This window comes from Procambarus clarkii, chromosome 22, assembly GCF_040958095.1.
Source record: "Procambarus clarkii isolate CNS0578487 chromosome 22, FALCON_Pclarkii_2.0, whole genome shotgun sequence".
NCBI lineage: Eukaryota > Metazoa > Arthropoda > Malacostraca > Decapoda > Cambaridae > Procambarus > Procambarus clarkii.
Genome location: NC_091171.1, coordinates 43,650,436 through 43,672,935, shown reverse-complemented (window position 1 = coordinate 43,672,935; position 22,500 = coordinate 43,650,436). Strand labels below are relative to the sequence as shown.

General features: G+C 39.9%; 1 protein-coding gene across 8 annotated transcripts in view; it reads right to left on the bottom strand.

Annotated features, from left to right (window-relative positions):
• LOC123761307 (uncharacterized) overlaps positions 1-22,500 on the bottom strand; it is a 183,572-nt gene that overhangs the window by 86,291 nt on the left and 74,781 nt on the right. For 6 of the 8 annotated variants that reach the window (XM_069328914.1, XM_069328913.1, XM_069328915.1 and 3 more), the window contains exons 16-18: positions 20,833-21,050; positions 10,359-10,428; positions 6,743-6,921 (exon numbers count right to left, since the gene is read on the bottom strand). In XM_069328914.1, coding sequence (XP_069185015.1) covers positions 6,743-6,921; positions 10,359-10,428; positions 20,833-21,050 — 467 coding nt within the window. Of the gene's footprint in view, positions 1-6,742; positions 6,922-10,358; positions 10,429-14,463; positions 15,682-20,832; positions 21,051-22,500 lie in introns of those variants that run through there. The other 2 variants (XM_069328908.1, XM_069328909.1) reach the window with 1 other exon arrangement.

Genomic DNA, 22,500 nt, shown 5'->3' with positions numbered 1-22,500 from the left:
ACTAAGTTTGTTTATAGAACCCTGGGTGTAGCTGGTGTTTTGTGTTATTCGGATTGTCACTCAGATTTCTGTAACACGGGTCTATATCCCATCTACTTTAATCTCCATTTGTAAAGTGTGTAAGTGTCATGACCTCGTATTGCTAAAACTCATGCTACCTTTGTAGTTACCAAGGAAGTTTAGGGTATTGTGGCGACCTAAAGTCCCAGTTTGTGTAGATCCAACAGTCATTTCACTCGTAATGCTTATGTTTGCTGAAAAGTATCCCGCTTGATCTCAACAATCCTGTAACGTAACAGGTACCCCATATCTATTCAGTGTAACTTGTGCTAACAACAGAAGACTTATGATTGATTAAATTCTAGTGGGGGGGGGGGGAGCTAACCTCCTCATGCGACCACCATATTTTAAGATGGACTATGAACATAGAAATCCACATAAAGGTCAAAGATGATGAATTCCTAGATTACCAGCGAGGTGACTATCAAGGGATGAGAGAGGAACTGAAAACCATCTCCTGGAGGGAGCTGATGGGCGAACATGGCACAGAAGCATCATGGCAAAATTTTAAGAGTGTCATCATGGAACTCGTTCATAAAAATGAACCGAAAAAAAATGAAACAGGAAAGGGAACTAGATGGATGACACAGGTCGTAAAACGTGCATTGGAAACCAAGAGGAAAAATGCATATTTATCCACGATGAACATCATTGATTAGGAGTTATACACAAGGGCACTAAACTCGGCCATTCAGAAAATCAGATCAGGCAAAAGAAACTACGAAAGAAAACTTGCCCAAAACATAAAAAAAGATCCACAATCGTTATGTGCCTATATAAGAGGTAAAACCATAACAAAGGACTCAGTTGGACCCTTAAAAGATGAGACTAACCATATTATAATTGACGATAAAAGGGCAGCAAACAATCTAAATGATTATTTTACATCAGTATTCACACTCGAAAGGTTGGGTCCCATCACCCACACAATTGTATGAAGGAAGAGAGGAAAATGAATTTAGGGATATTCCCATAACATGCGAAATAATTAGAAAGAACATTGACACACTTAAAGACTTAAAACCCTAAGTTTTTGTGGATGGAATCCAATACAAAGTCTTAAAGGAACTGGCAGAAGAACTATGACTACCACTGAAACTACTTTTCACAAAATCTCTGGAACAAGGGGTAGTCCCCCCCTAGATAGGAAATATGCAAATGTTACCCCTATTTTCAAAATAGGTAGAAAGAGCTCAGCAGAAAACCACTGGCTGATTAGCTTGACATCAGACATCTACAAACTCATGGAGAGAATCCTAAGAGAGAGAATCATTCACCATCTTTCAGTAAACAACATTGTACAATTGACACATCATGGGTTTATTAAAAACACAACATGGGTTTGTTAAAAACTCAACATGGGTTTGTTAAAAAAAAAATATGGGTTTGTTAAAAACAGAGCCTGTTCACATTTTTGGAAACAGTAACCAGCTACTCAGACAAAGGCCTTCTGGTGGATGTAGTATACACGGATTTTGCTAAAGCTTTCGATAAGGTACCCCATGAAAGATTGGCAAGGATTTACAGGCCCATGGGATAAATGGTAAAATATTAGAATGGATAAAACAATGGTAGAAGGAAAGAAAATAAAGAATCATACTAAATGGAAATGAGTCTGAATGGAGACACGTGATAACTGGGGAGCCACAAGGGTCCATCTTGGGACCTACCCTTTTTGTCATATATATCAATGACATTGATGAGAATTTTACATACCACAACATCATATTTGCAGACGACACAAAGATTTATGATAAAGTGAGAAATGATAATGATATTGAAGCCTTACAGAAGCTTTAAGCCTTAAAGAGATCTACATGAACTCCACAAATGGTCAGAAGACTAGTAAATGATTTTTAATATAGACAAATGCAAGACCATGCATGAGAGGCATAACAACCCATGCCACGACTACCAAATTAATAGCATTATATTTCCACACTGCAGTCTACACTAAGGAAACAAACATAGGAATGTGCCTAAATGCCAACAGTGACTGTCCAGACAGGTATAAGAGGAGTGTTGTTAACGCTTATGTCGACCGTGCTCTCAGCCACAGCTCAGAATGGAAGCAAGTCGATGAAGAACTCTGTAGGGTAAGGCAGGTCCTAGTCAACAACGGCTTCTCCAATGGTTTCGTCGAAGACATCATAAGAAGGAAGGTGAAACGCCATGCAACCTCTGAAGAGACAACTGACACAACACCTATACCCCCTATTAGACTATTTTACAGGAACTTCTTTTCCACAGCTCATAAAACGGAGGAAAGGGTCCTGAAAGATATTGTTAATAGAAACGTTATCCCTACAGACAAAAATCAGAAGATACAACTGACGATTTACTATAAAACCAAAAAACGGCCAGCCTACTCATGAGAAACTCTCCAGACACAAAGCAGAACGCTTAAAAAGAGACCAACGTCGTCTATGCCTTCAAATGCCCACTTGGGGACTGTAAGCCTCAAAACACTCAGTATATAGGCAAGACAACAACATCTCTTTCCAGGCGATTAACGATGCATAAGCAACAGGGCTCCATTAAGGAACATATAATCGCTTCCCACAACCAGACCATCACCAGAGAAATCTTAGCAAACAACACAGAAATCATCGATAGATACAGCGATAGCAGGCGGCTTGACATCTGCGAGGCACTACACATCAAGAAGTCAACACCAGCAATCAACAGCCAATTAATGCACAACTATATTCTACCCACTTCAAGACTCCGCTCCAATATAGAAGCATCAAGAAATATGGGCCAATAGGCCCTCTGCAATTCCTTCCATTCTTACCTTCAATACCTATTGTTTCGTGTTATATCCTGTGTTGAAAGTTTTGTTCACCTCATCCAAAACTGTTGTAACATATCACCTCACCCAAAATGTGGGTATAAAATGAAAATGGAAAGCTGTTTAAATCATAGCATAGTAAGAACTCTGTTTAGTGTTTGCAGGTTATAGTTGTGTGTGTGTAAACTAAAAGTCTTTGAAAATGTAATAAGTTATTACGAAACGCGTTCAAGTGTCGCGTCAGACTAGAAATAAAAATGAATTTTGGAGAATTGATTTTTCAGTTACCATCAACAGTGAAAAGAAACATAAGAAATATTGAGAAAATTCATGTTAGAATTATTAATCTTACTTTTTCGGTCATTTTTAAAATATATATATATATATATATATATATATATATATATATATATATATATATATATATATATATATATATATATATATATATATATATATATATTGGTAGCAGTCTTTCCTGTAGGCATATATTATTAAATATGACCGAAAAAGTAAGATTAATAATTCTAACACGAATTTTCTCATTCTTTCGTACATTTCTTTTCACTGTTGGTGGTAATTCAAAAATCAATTCTCCAAAATTCATTTTTATTTCTAGTTTTATTTCTAGTCTTTTTATTTCTAGTCTAGTCTATATGTCGACCGTGCTCTCAGCCACAGCTCAGAATGGAAGCAAGTCGACGAAGAACTCTGTAGGGTAAGGCAGGTCCTAGTCAACAACGGCTTCTCCAATGGTTTCGTCGAAGACATCATAAGAAGGAAAGTGAAACGCAATGCAACCTCTGAAGAGACAACTAACACAACACCTATACCCCCTATTAGACTATTTAACAGGAACTTCTTTTCCACAGCTCATAAAACGGAGGAAAGGGGTCCTGAAAGACATTGTTAATAGAAACGTTATCCCTACAGACAAAAATCAGAGGATACAACTGACGATTTACTATAAAACCAGAAAAACGGCCAGCCTACTCATGAGAAACTCTCCAGACACAAAGCAGAACGCTTTAAAAGAGACCAACGTCGTCTATGCCTTCAAATGCCCTCTTGGGGACTGTAAGCTCCAAAAAACCCAGTATATAGGCAAGACAACAACATCTCTTTCTAGGCGTTTAACGATGCATAAGCAACAGGGCTCCATTAAGGAACATATAATCTCTTCCCACAACCAAACCATCGCCAGAGAAATCCTAGTAAACAACACAGAAATCATCGATAGATACAGCGATAGCAGGCGGCTTGACGTTTGCGAGGCACTACACATTAAGAAGTCAACACCAGCAATCAACAGCCAATTAATGCACAACTATATTCTACCCACTTCAAGACTCCGCTCCAATATAGAAGCATCAAGAAATATGGACCAATAGGCTTGCTACAATCACTTCCATTGAATACCCATTGTTTCGTGTTCTGTCTTGTGTTGATGAATTTAATACCCTATTAAAACCACCTCACCCCATCCACCTCACTAAAATGTAGATATAAACAAATCGGAGATGTGTAAGTTCTATTCAGTTGTGTATGTGTAAACTAAAGTCTTTGAAAATGTAATAAGTTTTACGAAACGCGCTCAAGTGTCGCGTCAGACTAGAAATAAAAATGAATTTTGGAGAATTGATTTTTGAATTACCACCAACAGTGAAAAGAAATGTACGAAAGATTGAGAAAATTCGTGTTAGAATTATTAGTCTTACTTTTTCGGTCATATATATATATATATATATATATATATATATATATATATATATATATATATATATATATATATATATATATATATATATATATATATATATATATATATATATATATATATCCCTAATATTATTTATAAGACAGTAAGAACGGGTTTGTTAGTTGTACTCTAAGAGTACAGCTTACAATACCCCACACTTACACTACAAAGGGGAGTGTTCTATTCTTTGATGATATTAATACATAGAATATTTGTATCCATCCCCATATATATTTCTGATTAGTTTTATAACAAAATAAACCCCTTTTTTCTTCACATGGTAAAGTCTTGCTAGTTAAATGTTCACTCATGATCTTCACTTAAGCTAAAAGCATGACATTTATTAATAGTATATCATAATACCTTGATAATACAGTACCTTCAGCCAACCCGCTGAAGCCGTAAATGCCAAAACTGTGTTAAGTTTTATAATCTATCTGGAAAAGATCAAGGCAAATAGGAGGACCTTCGACAAGTCGCCGGCTTCCTATCCTCGTCGAGGCCACTAGGATTAGTGACCCTCAGGTGTATGTGCATAGTGTTATGAACCTCAAGGTAGCCTAATGTGGTAGGCCTGCATTCGTGAGTTATTGTGCAGCTGACCAGATATCAGTCATTTAAATGAATTAAACCAAGTAAACGTCAGTAATTATGACAGAGGAGAAGGAAAGCAGAGGGCAAGCATCTTAAGGAAACGAGGTAAGATAAGATGTCGACAGTATGCTACGTGACGTGATGGGTGGAGGTCTTAAGATCTCACTTGAGTTATGAGTGTCGACGGAGATGGACGTACGTCGTTGCCTGTTAAAGAAGAAGGAAGTTTGTAGCTCGTGGTGAAGAATTGGTGATAAGCTACATGAACAACGGATGGGGAAGCTGTTGAAGGACGACGTGTAACATTCTCTGTTATCGTGGTAACGATATAGGCGGCCTGAACCCTATTGGGTAGTCGTGCCTTTGTGAACCCTACTGTGTATAAATTCTTTAAGTGGCTAAATTAGGCAGGTGTTCCTGTGTGGCACCTGTTACGCGACTTCTCACGTTCAAGTCAGGACGGGTAGAAGCCGATAGTGGTACGTCCAAGAGAAATTTGTGGACGACCAGGTATGGCGCCATATTTGGGCGTCGTTGGACAGGTGTCGTCACGACACCCTTTTGCAGTAAGAACACAATATTCTGTCATGTATAACTTGTTATAGTTTCAACGTGTGTCCAGCGATCTTTGGGATGAAGGAGGTCATCCCAAAGAAGGAGAGAGAAGGCAAGTCATATTGGCTCCGTGGGGTGTGTACTCATGATAATAAGCCGATTCCCTAAATAGTATGACAGTGAGCCTTTTTCTCTGTAGTTAAGATCATTGAAGGGTGACACTCTCCAGTGTGTGCTCCATTGGTGTTGATTGTAGTAGTTTTAGGGTTTAGTGTTTTTTTAGATATATTTTATTGGGGGGGTAACAATATTTATATCTGGATCTCCTGATAAGTCATTCATATATTATATACGTGAGGCATATTTAAGGTATTATATACGTGAGGCATATTTAAGGTATTATATACGTGAGGCATATTTAAGGTATTATATACGTGAGGCATATTTAAGGTATTATATACTGTATCTATTAAATAAATAAATCTATATTCGTTGTGACATTTCTGGCATACCCGGCATTCATAATATTAATACTTAAGACAGATGTAAAAAAAAGTAGAAGAGTGCGCATAAAAAACAAAATTAAATATTAAAAATATGTGAGGTGCTAGGTGCAAACAATTGGTACACAGAAAATAACTGATATGGAGTTATATCCATAAGAGCTGTGCATACAGTATACCAGTATGTCTGTGGATATACTCCTGGCACACTGGGTTACAATAAGCAGTACACTCATTATATTATAATGTTTATATTTTATGCATGAAACTTTGATCAAAGTTCCTCAACATTTATTAAAGGAAAATATATTTTTCGTATAGTGTAATGCTATTTTTCAAGATACTGTAAGTTAAAAATACAAAATTCAGTAAAAAAAGAATAAAATAAAATATCTTTAATATTGCTAAGTAATTGTGATTAAAACATAAAACTGTATAACAACCTTAATGTGGCAAATATTAATCGATGGGGAGTTTTACCGTGCAGGGACTGAGTGGAGTTCCTTGGTTGACAGGTCTGAAGCAGGAGTCATGGCTGGTGTCACTGAGAGACAAGCTACAGTTCTGAAGTATTCCACCAGGATCAGAAGGAAAGTGGATGGTCAGGTTTAGTTGTCTGGCTCCTCGGGCAGATGTAATGGGCTCCGGAGGACCTGGTGCTGTTGTTGATTATCAGTGATAAGCTAGGGCTGACTTAGCAATGGATTATGAACATTAATGCTATGAAAATAAAACCCACTGTAAAGCTATAAATTATTAAATAGTTCTTAATCTAGATATCCGAACCTGACTTGCCACTTCAGTGAGAAGATTGAGTTTTCCTGACAAGTCATATTGACTTGGTATACTATTGGTGGGAATCACAGTACCTCAGAGGAGGACAAACTGTTTTAATATAGATTTTATTCACTCACTAGTGGCATACACAAAGCATTCAACAAGAAACATGAATATGAAAAAACCTAGGATTGGCCTAGTTACAAAAGAGGTAGTTAAGAGACACTCATCAATGCTTACCAGTATAATAAGAAGAGCGAAACTCTTATTATGAGACTAGATTCAAAGAAGCAAAAGGAAACATGAATAGTACATGGAAAACAATCTCTAGCATCCTAGGATCTAAACAGCAATCACATAATAAGTAGATAAAACTCTCCAATGATGGTTATTCACCTGCAACAGATTTATAAATGGCAACTGAATTTGACAGGTTCTTTTCATCAGTTGGTGTTAACCTTGCCAGAAAAATCCCACAGACCCAAACACATGTCACTACAAATCTTAATGGACCCTTCCTAACTACCTTCCGGTCAGCCCGACAGACGTTATGTCCATCATTCACTCACTAAAAACGAAAGCTGGGAACATTGGTGAAATACCATTTATATACATAACAGTGCCGCCCATGCCCTTGCACCACCCATAGCTCTGATTTTCAATAAATCTCTAGTGACATACTCTCCCTGATATCCTTAAAAAAGCAAGAGTAACGCCAGTTCATAAAGAAGGTGAAACGGTAGACATAAACAATTACAGACCGATGTCAAATCTACCTATATAATAAAAAAATGTTGAAAAAATGATTTACAAACAGCTCTACTCCTACTTCGTAAAACTCAACATATTAAGTCCATGTTAAGTCCATTACCTCACTCCACACATTCTCTTGTGCCATTTACACGTGCAAAAATTGTTCCTAAATGCAAATCCTGATCTGAAACTCTTCCTTGACATATGTATTAGAACCCATAATCACCACACTAGAAATAACTATCTCTTTGACATCCCCAGAGTCAAACTAATTCTGTGTAAACACTCTATGCAAATAAAGAGACCCCTAGTCTATGGAACTCACTCCCTAATGAATTAAAAAGTTGTCCAACCTATGCCTTACTCAAAAGTAAAACCAAAAACTACCTAATTTCATCCATAATATTTCCTATCTAGTGCTTCAAACTCGCACTGTATCTTGTCCTACCCACTCCCCCAATATATGTGCCTAAGCCTTACAATACATCATTGTAATCATTGATATCATCTTATATCATGATTGTTGGGTTGAATGTAAATATTTCTACACCGTATCTAGAATTAATCCTAAATTATGCTACAATGGACCTGTTGGGAATTCTCGAATTTTACAGTAATGTACCTATTAATTTTCCTCAAATTTTCAAACATTGTATTTGTTAACATTCTTCAAATTTTTCTACAAATTACCAAATTAAAATGATCTGTTAGATTAAGAACCTGCCCGAAACGCTATGCGTGTTATAGGGGGGCCTCGTAGCCTGGTGGATAGCGCGCAGGACTCGTAATTCTGTGGCGCGGGTTCGATTCCCGCACGAGGCAGAAACAAATGGGCAAAAGTTTCTTTCACCCTGAATGCCCCTGTTACCTAGCAGTAAAATAGGTACCTGGGTGTTAGTCAGCTGTCACGGGCTGCTTCCTGGGGGTGGAGGCCTGGTCGAGGACCGGGCCGCGGGGACACTAAAGCCCCGAAATCATCTCAAGATAAGATAGTATCTTTACAAGAATGTAAAAACATCAATCCTATGTACTCTCATAAACCCAATGTACCTACTTGTATTTTTATAATACCAAACTTATTAATAAATACATAAATAAATACAAATATTTATAAGGCCTGGTGTCAATACTCATGTCCAATTACAACTAAAAAAACTTGTGCCCTTACAACAGTGGATGTAAATTGCATAAGTTTCGTTTTACCTGGATAAATACTGGTTTGAAAACAGGGTCGTTGATTTGTATAACATATTACCGGATATAATGTAATGAACTGGGATCACTTGATTGTTTTAAGCTAAGGTTAGACATATACAGTATATAAGCGAGTGTAGATGAGTATAAATAAGCGTTGAAACATAAGGGCCAATAGGCCTTCTGCATTTGCTTAATTCTTATGTTCTTATTTGTAGAACAGATTACTGGCTAATGTAACAGACTTGGGCTCACTTGATTGGAAATGACCTTCCCAATCACGTCATAGACTGTCACTCTCTCAACCAGTTTAAGAAAAAACTAAGTACTACCTAATCAACTCCATGTATCCTGCCTTACCTTCTAAATGTCAACCTATTGCCATGTCAACCTCCTATGTCTTGCTATTTTCAAACAATATTGATTATTGACCAACTTGTATGACTACTGATATCTGCCATGTATAAACTTGTAAAAAAAACATGTATAAAAATAAAATTGTTGTCTGTTTAATTACGTTAGTTAAAATTTCTTCTGCTGTTCTCTTGCAATTTTTGCTGTTCCATCCAACATGAAGTTATTGTTATTCATTTTTCCCTTTTCAGTTCAATTTATGCTTTTGATCTAATTGGGTTTAAGTCTTAGTTTTTTAAGTGTTTTCCCCACTTCTTGCCTGAAACGCTGTGCGCATTAGTGGCTCTAGGCATAGTATATATTAGTTCTATCTAGAAATCCAACATTCTGTTTGTAACTCATTTTGTATGCACAGTATGTACTTCTACCTGAATATGTATTATTATTATTATTATTATTATTATTATTATTATTATTATTATTATCATTATTGTTGTTATTGTTTCAAGCATAGGAAGACATATACATGTGTATGTCTACATGCTAGATTTTAAATTCAGTTGGAAAAGAACATCAGGGAAAATGGGGGGGACCTTTGACAAGCAGCCGGCTTCCTGTCATCATTGAGGACTAGAAAAATTCAGGTATATATAACTGAGTTTGGGGTGGATAGGAATAGCATGTTATCTTGAGATGATTTCGGGGCTTAGCGTCCCCGCGGCCCGGTCCTCGACCAGGCCTCTTTTTTGTTACAACCACCCCCCCCCAGGAAACAGCCCGTAGCATCTCCCAGGTACCTATTTACTGCTAGGTAACAGGGGTATCAGGGTGAAAGAAACATTTAAATTTGCCCATTTGTCTCCGCCTCCACCGGGATCGAACCCGGAACATCTGGACTACGAATCCGAAGCGCTGTTCATTCAGCTGTCAGGCGCACAAGGTGCCACACATGGTTCAATAGGGCTTGTGCAGTTTTTTTTTTATTCTTTTGTTCTTATATGATTTGTCAAATACTCACGTTTTTCCATCACTTTAATCTTGGTGTAAGCATAATCACTATAGTACCTTGCTGCATTGCGCACTAGTACCTGGGCAGAAATAAGAGGTATTGTAGTTAGTATTGCAAAACTCAGGTGATTCATCAGAGCCCTTTAAAAATGTGCCCATGTATTTCAGAATTTGTCATTTCCAGTTTAAGCAAGTTCATGGTATTAAATGATCAATATTACAATTAAATCTTGACTAAATATAGTGTTAGCTGATAAATATAACAAAATAATAATAAAACCAGTGTTGCATGTAATGAAACGCCTCTTTCTGGATGGATCTTTCCACTGCTGTCCACTGGATGGAGGGAGATGTGCATAATAAACAGATCTACTTATGAAACTAGCTTACCACATATATAAACTACTTGGCATAAGACTATACTTGTGGTTGTTCTCGAACACATTATTGGTGTAATACTGTAATTACTGTAGTTAGCAAATGATGTTTCATTCGCTAACATTTGCAAGTTTGTTTAGTTGTTATGAGAGAATGTTTGCCTGTTTGTAAAGTAGATTTCCCTCACGTTTTCAAGAGGGGTAGCGTCACTGCCCTCTACCAGAAGGTAGAGGGTCTACCAGGAGCCGGTCGGCCGAGCGGACAGCACACTGTACTTGTGATCCTGTGGTCCCGAGTTCGATCCCGGGCGCCGGCGAGAAACAATGGGCAGAGTTTCTTTCACCCTATGCCCCTGTTACCTAGCAGTAAAATAGGTACCTGGGTGTTAGTCAGCTGTCACGGGTTGCTTCCTGGGGGTGGAGGCCTGGTCGAGGACCGGGCCGCGGGGACACTAAAGCCCCGAAATTATCTCAAGATAACCTCAAGATATACCCCTCAGAGGGGAGTTGGAGAGAGTTGGTCACTGTTACGAATCTTACTAAGATTCTAACATTACTCTTGATGCTTATATACTTTATTGTCTTGTTCTATAATTAGTATAGTATCCAGTTGTATGATATTAGACTATTGTATGTTATATATTGTAGCATGCTGTAGTGTGCCGAGTTGCATTATATTGTATGAGGCTTTTTTGTGCAAGTATTTTCATGTTGGTTTCTCCGTGTGGGGGGATGACCATATTTGTCTGTGGCCAGTGTGGGAACTTGATGTCAAGCGAGTGTTTATAGTTCAAACTTGATTAATTCTTATTATTGTTTGCCAGTAAATTATATTGAGCAATATAACAGTATTAAATACTCTTAAGATTAATAATGATTTGAATATTAGTACTACATTTTGTTAGTAGAATTTCCACAATAGTTTATGTGGATGTTTAAGTGATATTGTGGTAGGACGCCTGCCCTGGGAACAGACGCTTGGTCAGAGGCGTGGCAGCTTTGGTCGAGAGGAGACGCGTGTTTTAAATTAAGTCCGTGGTTATTGTTATTTTAGCTAATACTCGGCTAATTCTCTGGTTAGATGATTGTGCATTTATTCCATTAAATAATTCATGTGCTGGTGATATTGCTCATTGCTCAATAAGGATTTTTTTTATATTTTTGCATGCTAAAGAATATTTCTGGCTATTATCTGTACCATTTAATTGTTATGTTTGTCATCCTTAGCCTAGATACATTGTTTCCCCAAGTTATGCAGTGTTTTTTTCCTTTACCCCTAGACACCTGTTGGCAAGGCCGATTTAATATAATTAATCACTGCGGGGAAAGAACCGTACTAAGTCTCAAGGGTTGTAACAGTCACCTTGAAGGTCCACCTCACATTCAAGGTGAGGTGGACACCTTACTCACACCTCCAACACTCCTTACTCCACCTTACATCACACCTTACTCATTATCTAAGTGTAGTTACAGGATGAGTTATGCTCGTAGTGTAGCATTATATGGCAAAGAGTGGCTCAGTAATTTGCATTAAAGGTATGAATTCCTTCTGAAACTTTCATACTCAGACCAATTCAGGTGGCTAATAACGATAATTATTCACCACATTTATGTTACTTTACAATGACATTACTGTTCCCACGAGTCCATCAAGTACCTGTACTTCCAAACATATCAATAACGACGTTACGTTAATGGAACAGTGGAGTCTTCGTGTGAGTCGATCAACACCGATCGAAGTTAATTACTTTGATTTCCTGGAACCCGTCAGTTACCTGCCCACTGACCGATAATTACAACAGACAATACTCTTAATTCTTGTCCGGCTTATGGCTAGGCTCCCTGAGACTACCGCAGCTGTTCCTAGGAGATAATTAACCCAAACGTATCTTACGTTACTCGAGTCGTTAAAGAACAATTTCACTATAAGCAATGGGCGTTTCCTTGGTTATGTTACATTAATTGCCTCGCGATCACCTTATGGAATACTGGACTTCAATGTCCACCAGATAAACAAGAAAATATATAACCCAAGTACTCGTCTCAACCGAGTTCACCCACGACAATGATGAATCACACTAACAAATCACAGTGATTTACGCTACAGTCCGGTTGCAATTACAATAATGTAGAACACTAGTAAATAACGCTCAGTGCTCTAACCAACTAGAACACGGCCCCACAATGATTTACTGACTGCAATAACACATGGTGATTGATCAACACTAGCAACAATCACAACCCCTTTGCAATAACACACTCGGCAAGTGCTCTAATTTCAAACTACAGGTATTAGAACACTGCACAACACTTTACTGGCTGTTGCAATGGCCAACAGTGCTCTAATTTACCTCTTAGAACACGGGTCCACACGTTGCAATAACCACAGTAAATAACACAATAATCACACTAGGCTTAATGATACTACCATTAGATATATTTATGTATCTGCTGACACCTGTAGCCTAAAGCTTCCAAACGTTAAAGAGAACACTTAGGAGAACACACACGCTCCTTAATCACTTGGGTGAGTGATTAGCGATCCCATGGATCGATAATGACTCCCGAGAATTACGTTACTCGACTGAGTGGTTGGCTGTCACTCCCGACAGCCTCGTCACTCACCACAAAAATTTACCAAAATTTACGTTAAAACGTCAGCCACGGAACAACACACACACACACACATTATATATGTCGTACCTAGTAGCCAGAACGCACTTCTCGGCCTACTATGCAAGGCCCAATTTGCCTAATAAGCCTAGTTTTCCTGAATTATTATATTTTCTCTAATTTTTTTCTTATGAAATGATAAAGCTACCCATTTCATTATGTATGAGGTCAATTTTTTTATTGGAGTTAAAATTAACGTAGATATATGACCGAACCTAACCAACCCTACCTAACCTAACTTATCTTTATAGGTTAGGTTAGGTTAGGTAGGTTAGGTAGTCGAAAAACAATTCATGAAAACTTGGCTTATTAGGCAAATTGGGCCTTGCATATTAGGCTGAGAAGTGCGTTCTGGCTACTAGGTACAACATATATATATATATATATATATATATATATATATATATATATATATATATATATATATATATATGTCGTACCTAATAGCCAGAACGCACTTCTCCGCCTACTATACAAGGCCCATTTTGCCTAATAAGCCAAGTTTTCCTGAATTAATATATTTTCTCAATTTTTTTTCTTATGAAATGATAAAGCTACCCATTTCATTACGTATGAGGTAAAAAAAAAATTATTGGAGTTAAAATTAACGTAGATATATGACCGAACCTAACCAACCATACCTAACCTAACCTAACCTATCTTTATAGGTTAGGTTAGGTTAGGTAGCCGAAAATGTTAGGTTAGGTTAGGTTAGGTAGGTTAGGTAGTCCAAAAAACATTATTTCATGAAAACTTGGCTTATTAGGCAAATCGGGCCTTGCATAGTAGGCTGAGAAGTGCGTTCTGGCTATTAGGTACGACATATATATATATATATATATATATATATATATATATATATATATATATATATATATATATATATATATATATATATATATATATATATATATATATATATATATTAGTATATTTTGGTAGCAGTCTTTCCTGTAGACATATATTATTAAATATGACCGAAAAAGTAAGATTAATAATTCTAACACGAATTTTCTCAATCTTTCGTACATTTCTTTTCACTGTTGGAGGTAATTCAAAAATCAATTCTCCAAAATTCATTTTTATTTCTAGTCTGACGCGACACTTGAGCGCGTTTCGTAAAACTTATTACATTTTCAAAGACTTTAGTTAACACATACACAACTGAATAGAACTTACACATCTCCGATTTTGTTTATATCTACATTTGAGTGAGGTGGATGGGGTGAGGTGGTATTTAATAAGGTATTAATTTCATCAACACAAGCCAGAACATGAAACAATGGGTATTGAATAGAAGTGATTGTAGAAAGCCTATTGGTCCATATTTCTTGATGCTTCTATATTGGAGCGGAGTCTTGAGGTGGGTAGAATATAGTTGTGCATTAATTGGCTGTTGATTGCTGGTGTTGACTTCTTGATGTGTAATGCCTCGCAAACGTCAAGCCGCCTGCTATTGCTGTATCTATCGATGATTTCTGTGTTGTTTACTAGGATTTCTCTGGCGATGGTTTGGTTGTGGGAAGAGATTATATGTTCCTTAATGGAGCCCTGTTGCTTATGCATCGTTAAACGCCTAGAAAGAGATGTTGTTGTCTTGCCTATATACTGGGTTTTTTGGAGCTTACAGTCCCCAAGAGGGCATTTGAAGGCATAGACGACGTTAGTCTCTTTTAAAGCGTTCTGTTTTGTGTCAGGAGAGTTTCTCATGAGTATGCTGGCCGTTTTTCTGGTTTTATAGTAAATCGTCAGTTGTATCCTCTGATTTTTGTCTGTAGGGATAACGTTTCTATTAACAATATCTTTCAGGACCCTTTCCTCCGTTTTATGAACTGTGGAAAAGAAGTTCCTGTAAAATAGTCTAATAGGGGGTATAGGTGTTGTGTTGGTTGTCTCTTCAGAGGTTGCATGGCGTTTCACTTTCCTTCTTATGATGTCTTCGACGAAACCATTGGAGAAGCCGTTATTGACTAGGACCTGCCTTACCCTACAGAGTTCTTCGTCGACTTGCTTCCATTCTGAGCTGTGGCTGAGAGCACGGTCGACATATGCGTTAACAACACTCCTCTTGTACCTATCTGGGCAGTCGCTGTTGGCATTTAGGCACATTCCTATGTTCGTTTCCTTAGTGTAGACTGCAGTGTGGAAACCTCCGCTCTTTTCCATGACTGTTACATCTAGAAAGGGCAGCTTCCCATCCTTTTCCATCTCGTAAGTGAAACGCAGCACGGAACTCCGCTCAAATGCCTCCTTCAACTCCTGCAGATGTCTGACATCAGGTACCTGTGTAAAAATGTCGTCAACATACCTGCAGTATATGGCCGGTTTCATGTTCATGTCAACTAAGACTTTTTGCTCGATGGTACCCATGTAAAAGTTTGCAAACAGGACACCTAGGGGAGAACCCATGGCGACCCCATCTACTTGCTTATACATGTGCCCATCCGGGCTCAAGAAGGGTGCCTCTTTAGTACAAGCTTGGAGTAGTTTCCTTAGGATATTTTCTGGTATGTCAAGAGGAGTACAGGCTGGATCACGATACACTCTGTCGGCTATCATCCCGATTGTCTCGTCCACTGACATACCAGAAAATATCCTAAGGAAACTACTCCAAGCTTGTACTAAAGAGGCACCCTTCTTGAGCCCGGATGGGCACATGTATAAGCAAGTAGATGGGGTCACAAATGAGCACATTTGTGTTCCTCACGTGTGCCCCAAAGAATGAGGTGATTTGGTAAAATGCTATGCCCAAGATTACTATCCGAGTGCCGGCGGTGGGGTGGTTCAAATAGCCTCGGCTATCACCTCATTATGTCCGGTCGTGATGGTCAAGTGGATTAAGGCGTCTTGTACATACCAGTTGCGTTGCTCCTGGGAGTATGGGTTCGAGTCACTTCTGGGGATATGTATATATATATATATATGTATATATATATATATATATATGTATATATATATGTATATATATATATATATATATATGTATATATATATGTATATATATATGTATATATATATGTATATATATATGTATATATATGTATATATATATGTATATATATATGTATATATATATATATGTATATATATATATATATATATATATATATATATATATATGTATATATATATGTATATATATATGTATATATATATATATATATATATATATATATATATATATATATATATATACATATATATATACATATATATATATACATATATATATATATATATATATATATATGTATATATATAAATATATATATATATATGTATATATATATAAATAAGTACCTGGTGTGTTCTCCTGAACACACCAGGAATAAGTTGTTGCTCGCTCTATCTTCTTCCACAAACGTGTTACCACGGCCATGGTAGCATATATGGATTGCTGATGACTGGGGCTCTCACATGAGCCCAAACACAAGATGATTCGGGTACGGGTTAACAAACTTAGTGCCGTGCACTTGCTAAGTGCACCGGCCGCTACAGGCATGCAAAACCAGTGGAAGTTTAACTGGTCCAACCCATCCCCTCACTCTTTTGGTCTACACCACCACCATCTCTTTTAACTTGTTCCAACTATCTACCACTTTGTTTGCGAAAGTGAATTTGCGGTTGGCTTCCGGTGGGGCCAACCAAGTGGTGGATACTTGGTTGGTTTGGCCTTGAGTAATTACCTTAGGGTAGTTACAAGATGAGAACTACGCTCGTAGTGTCCCGTCTTCCCAATACTCTTTGTTGTATAACGCTTTGAAACTACTGACGGTTTTGGCCTCCACCACATTCTCACTTAGCTTGTTTCAACCATCTACCACTCTGTTTGCAAAAGAAAATTTTCTTTTTGTTTCATGTGGCAGCTTTACGCCAGTACCATTGTGCCTCCGGTGGACTATTTGTGTCTTGCTCTGGTTTCCCTGGATTCCTGTTGCTGGGCAAGTGTTTTTCATGTCGTCTTCAGTGTCCTTTGGTCTAGCCAGCAAGCAGTCTACCCTCATGCCCATGATGTGTATCAGTATACCGACCAACATGAGTATGTCTTTGCTCAATTGTCTTAGGCTGTTCTTTGGGTGCGAGGGTTTTCTTGGTCTATTTTTTGCCTTGATCCCTGCGGTGTTTCCTCATCCCTGGTTGGTGCCCTTTCTTCCTTTCTTCTCCATGGGAACATAGCTTCAGGAAGCCACAAGGGGCTACCCACAGTAAATCAGCATTGAATGAAATGAAATGCCATTTTCCGGAGGCTCCCTGGAGCTACTGGGCTAATATGTGAATCATTAGACCGGGGCATTAGTCTATGGAGTTCAGCCTCTCAAGGGACCACGAGCCAGAATCTGGCCCCCCTCAGAGAGGCAAAGGGAGCAATTGCAATGGTAAACACCTCTGTGGATGGGTTTTTTCTTATCTGCCATCGATCTGGGTTAGGCACCCAGAAAGGTAGGCATAACAAAACAGGCCCCACATAGTAAGAAAATTGCAACCGAAAACTGAACAGAGGCAGAACTCCCTTCAATCCCCTAGGAAACAAGCAAACGTCACACCATGTAGTCGCTCCGTTCGTCCGTGCAGCCCTACCCACACTGAGGGGGGGGGGGGGGAAGCTACCTAGCACTCCAGTTCGAAAGCTAAGCAACAAAACAACACGAAAATCCGCCGACCGGAGGGAGGATTGTCAGGAAGCCTCCGGGGCTCACCCAGAAAACGATGTTTCATTACATTCAATGCTGATTTTCTGTGGGGAGCCCCTTCGACTCCCTGATGACCCAACCAAAGATAAGGAAAAGAGGGACTTACCCGGGAGGCGGCCACCACACACTCAGCACAAAGTCGAGACAACTGGCTGCAACCTGCGACCCAAAGCAACACAAGAACGCCCAGGGGCCAGATTCACGAAAGTGCTTACGCAAGCACTTACGAACGTGTACATCTTTTCTCAATCTTTGACGGCTTTGGTTACTTTTATTAAACAGTTTACAAACATGAAAACTTCCTATTCAACTGTTGTTATTGTTATAAACAGCCTCCTTGTGCTTTGGAGCTCATTAACTGTTAAATAATTGGAAACAAAGCCGCCAAAGATTGAGAAAAGATGTACAGGTTCGTATGTGCATGCGTAAGTGCTTTCGTGAATCTGGCCCCAGGAGCAGAAACGTTAACAAAAAAATAACGGGCGGCCGGGACCCTGTTCGACCTGCGCCCGAATATCAGCCCAAGACACGTTGCCAAACATGGCAGCCAACGCAGCAAACTTCCTAACATCATGGGCCCGAGGATAGACCGCAGGCCAGTTAGACTTAATAACCCTGGGGACGACCTGAGAGACCCGAGCCCGTGGAACAGGGAAAAAGGGAAACCAGATCAATCCAAAGTGCATCCCCGGGCACAGTGGCTGAAGCGCGCAGATAACGGGGAAGAGCTGCAACCGAACACAACACATGATGCACCCCCCGGCCTAATCAACCAAGCATCAATGACCCAAAGATCCCTCTGGAATGCAGCTGTCTCGTTCTTCGCCAGAAAAGAAGGAGAAGGCTGCAACCAAACAAACCGACTACCAGGACCGAAAGAGAAGAAACCAGGGAAAAGGCTGAAAAGAAGGGGGCCTGCTGGTGGGACCCAGAAGCCTCGGTAGGAGGAACTGGCTCGAATGCCTTCGTCCCCAACCCAAACGGGGCAGCCCCCGAAGCTGCCCAAGTCTCATTTCCAACTAAAACATGCCCTGATTCCGAAACCCTCAGACGTTTGGGAGCCAAAAGCAGGTGGGGAGGTGCAGGATGAACAACAGGAGAAGGACCAGGAAGCACGAACTGAACCAAAGTCGAAGCGACTAATGCCCCCAGGTCCAATTCCCTATAACCAAAGCGAGGCATCCACGTGGGGAAACTAACCTAGCAGGTTGCAGCAACCTAAACCTAGCATGCAATACGGATGCTGCCTATACCCTAACGGTAATGTCATCAGAATAATACTGGAGAACAAGCAGAAAACACGACTCACAAGACTCCGGGTCAAAGGTATCGTCACCCAACAAGCAGCATAACGGAGGCAAAAGAGATGATTGTCACCCTGAGACAAGGGCACACAGCAACCTTCAAACCCTCAGGAGGTGGGCTGGAACCCTGAAGACGCAGCCATAGGTCCACCGAGCCCCGACAGGGTTTTACCAGGGCCCATAGGCTGACTGCTATGGGACTGCAACACCCAGGCAAGGTGTTGCTAACCGGTTACGACTCAAGGCTAACAAGGGGCAGATCAAAACGCTGAAACCCCCTGCTACGTGTACAATCACGAGGGTCTAGCAGAGGACCACCAAAATATTATATGTGGAACAATAGCCATACCAGGCAAGGCAAACCACCACCAGGCAAGAAAACAAAACCCAAAGAAAACTCCCGCAAAATTACAACGTCCCCAGAAGAAACAGGAACCAGCCGCCGCATAGGTAGGCAGGCTGCACAACACCTTGATGCCCCAACCAGCACGATACCACATCCTACCCAACGGCCAAACAAGGGTCACAAGGCTGGCCCCAAGGGCGGGGTAAATGCCTAGCAGCAAAAACCCCCTCAGAAATGGTTCCCGAAAAGGAACAAAAGGAACAGGGAAAAAAACCCTAACATGCAAGGGTAGTACTCACAGAGTGCCTAGGAAAGGATGCGCCTAAGCGCATGCAGCCCCTGTACTGTAGAGGACACCTGGCCACCAAACAATGACACCGCAGAGGACACTACAAAAGCAAACACTGCTTGGAAAGCGAGGCCAGAGAAGACGTCCGCCTCAGTTTGCATTAGCTGACGATCTGGAGTGCTAGGTAGCCGGCGCAGGGGCGTCCGGGGCTCCTCCTCCCCCTCTCAGGAAGGTGAAGGCTGAGCGGACGAGCGGCGCAACTGCAAGATGTGAAGTTTGCTTGTTTCCTTCGGATTGGAGGGAGTTCTGCCTCTCTTCGGTTTTTGCTTGCAACCTTTTTACCATGTGAGGTTGGTTTTGTTATGCTTACCTTTCTGGATGCCTAACCGTGGTCGATGGCCGGTAAAGAAAACCCACAACCACGGTGGGGGGGGGGGGGGGTCCATGGCCATTGTTCCCTGTGCCTCTCTGAGGGAGGCCAGGTTCTGGCTCGTGGTTCCCCGTAGGCTGAACTCCATAGACTAATGCCCCGGTCTAATGATTCGCATATTAGTCCGATAGTGTCAGGGAGCCAAAGGGGCTCCCCACAGAAAATGCAATTGTTAGCCTGTGTAAATGAAGCATGGATTAGTCTGACAGCTATGAAAGAGTTAATAATTATCCATGACAGCGTAATAAATAATTTTTAACGAGAGCATAAGGAAATTTGTCATGAAGTCTCTGAATAACATGCAAAGTCCCTTATACAGCTTTCTGTATGGGTGTTGAAATAAATGAATAACCACTTGATGTTTATTTACTTACCCCAAATTCGTATTCTTGTCCAGAGACTAAGCCTGTGATGGTGTGGCAGTGATCATACACTGCTGATGTTGGGCACTTGACTAGTGAATAATATTCTCCATCATGAGTAATATAAAAATCACGAAGTAAACCATTGCTGGGACAGGGATCATTCCACAACAGCTGGACAGTTTTACTGTCGATGACACTGGCAGTCAGATTTTGTACAGGTGGTGGCTCTGAAGTAAAAAAAAAAAAAAGTTGAATGTAATGAAATGCCAGTTTTTGGGTGAGCCCCAAAGACTCCCTGAAGCTATCCAAACTCATATAGTGGTATATTAGTTGGGGTCATCAGTCAGAGTTCTTATGCCTATCGGGGACCACGAGCCAGAACCCGAGCCCCCAGATTCTTGGCTTTTGAAATCCAACGAGAGATCCAACAGAGCCTGTCAACACGCAAGACGTGAGATGAAAAGCATACAAACCACATCCCGGAGGATTGGTCCAAACAGCATCAAAAGCCAATCCAAAGACACTTCCAGAAGATCAAAGAATCGCAAGACAGACGCCAAGTGACTGCGAGTCCGCAAGTCTTCAGCCACCAAAGCAACCGAAAGAGTGGGAATCAGAGCATGAAGCTGCACCAGACCAACATCACGATGAAGCGCAGTGGTGAAAAGGCACTCATTGGGAGAGAGACTAAAAGAGAGCCCCTCTCCACAAAAGAACACCTGCAACACCATGGGAACCTCCCCACTCAAGTGTGAGAGTAAGACAAAAGCTGTGCTAAGCCCCAAAAGAAAAGAGAAAGTCTGCCAGCCAAGAAGACTGGAACCTCGAAACATGCATAATAGGGGAAAGAACAATCGAACTCAAAGGAGACTGAAGCCATCACCAAGGCATAAACAGGGTCTCTCCGATGGAAAGCTCCAAGAGCCTTCCGAACCTCTGCAAAAGAAAACCAGGAGAAAAAAAACCTCTGGAAGGACGAATCCGAAGAACCCAAAGGCATCCGGAAACGAACTCTGGGGTGCCCCATCCAACTCAAACTCAAAGGGAAGAAGGGCACCAAAAACCCTACCCAGCAGAAGAACCCATTGCGGGGGTCAAGCAGAACCCAAAAGCTCCACTCAGACTGTCCCCAGTAAGGTACGGGATTAAAAGTCATAGACTAAAGTACAGTTACCAACACGTGCTCTTACTCTTATAAATAATGGGATGGATGCTTTTATATAATATATATATTTATATATATAATATAAGGGAGTACCACCTCTGGCTGGAAGAAGGGGGACCCACAGCCTCGGAGGAAACCACGCATAACGCATTAGAGGGAATGTTTAGATCCCCTCCAATACAGTTTGTGTGCTTTTCTCATATATATATATATATATATATATATATATATATATATATATATATATATATATATATATATATATATATATATATATATATATATTTTGGTAGCAGTCTTTCCTGTAGACATATATTATTAAATATGACCGAAAAAGTAAGATTAATAATTCTAACACGAATTTTCTCAATCTTTCGTACATTTCTTTTCACTGTTGGAGGTAAATCAAAAATCAATTCTCCAAAATTCATTTTTATTTCTAGTCTGACGCGACACGAGCGCGTTTCGTAAAACTTATTACATTTTCAAAGACTTTAGTTCACAAACACACA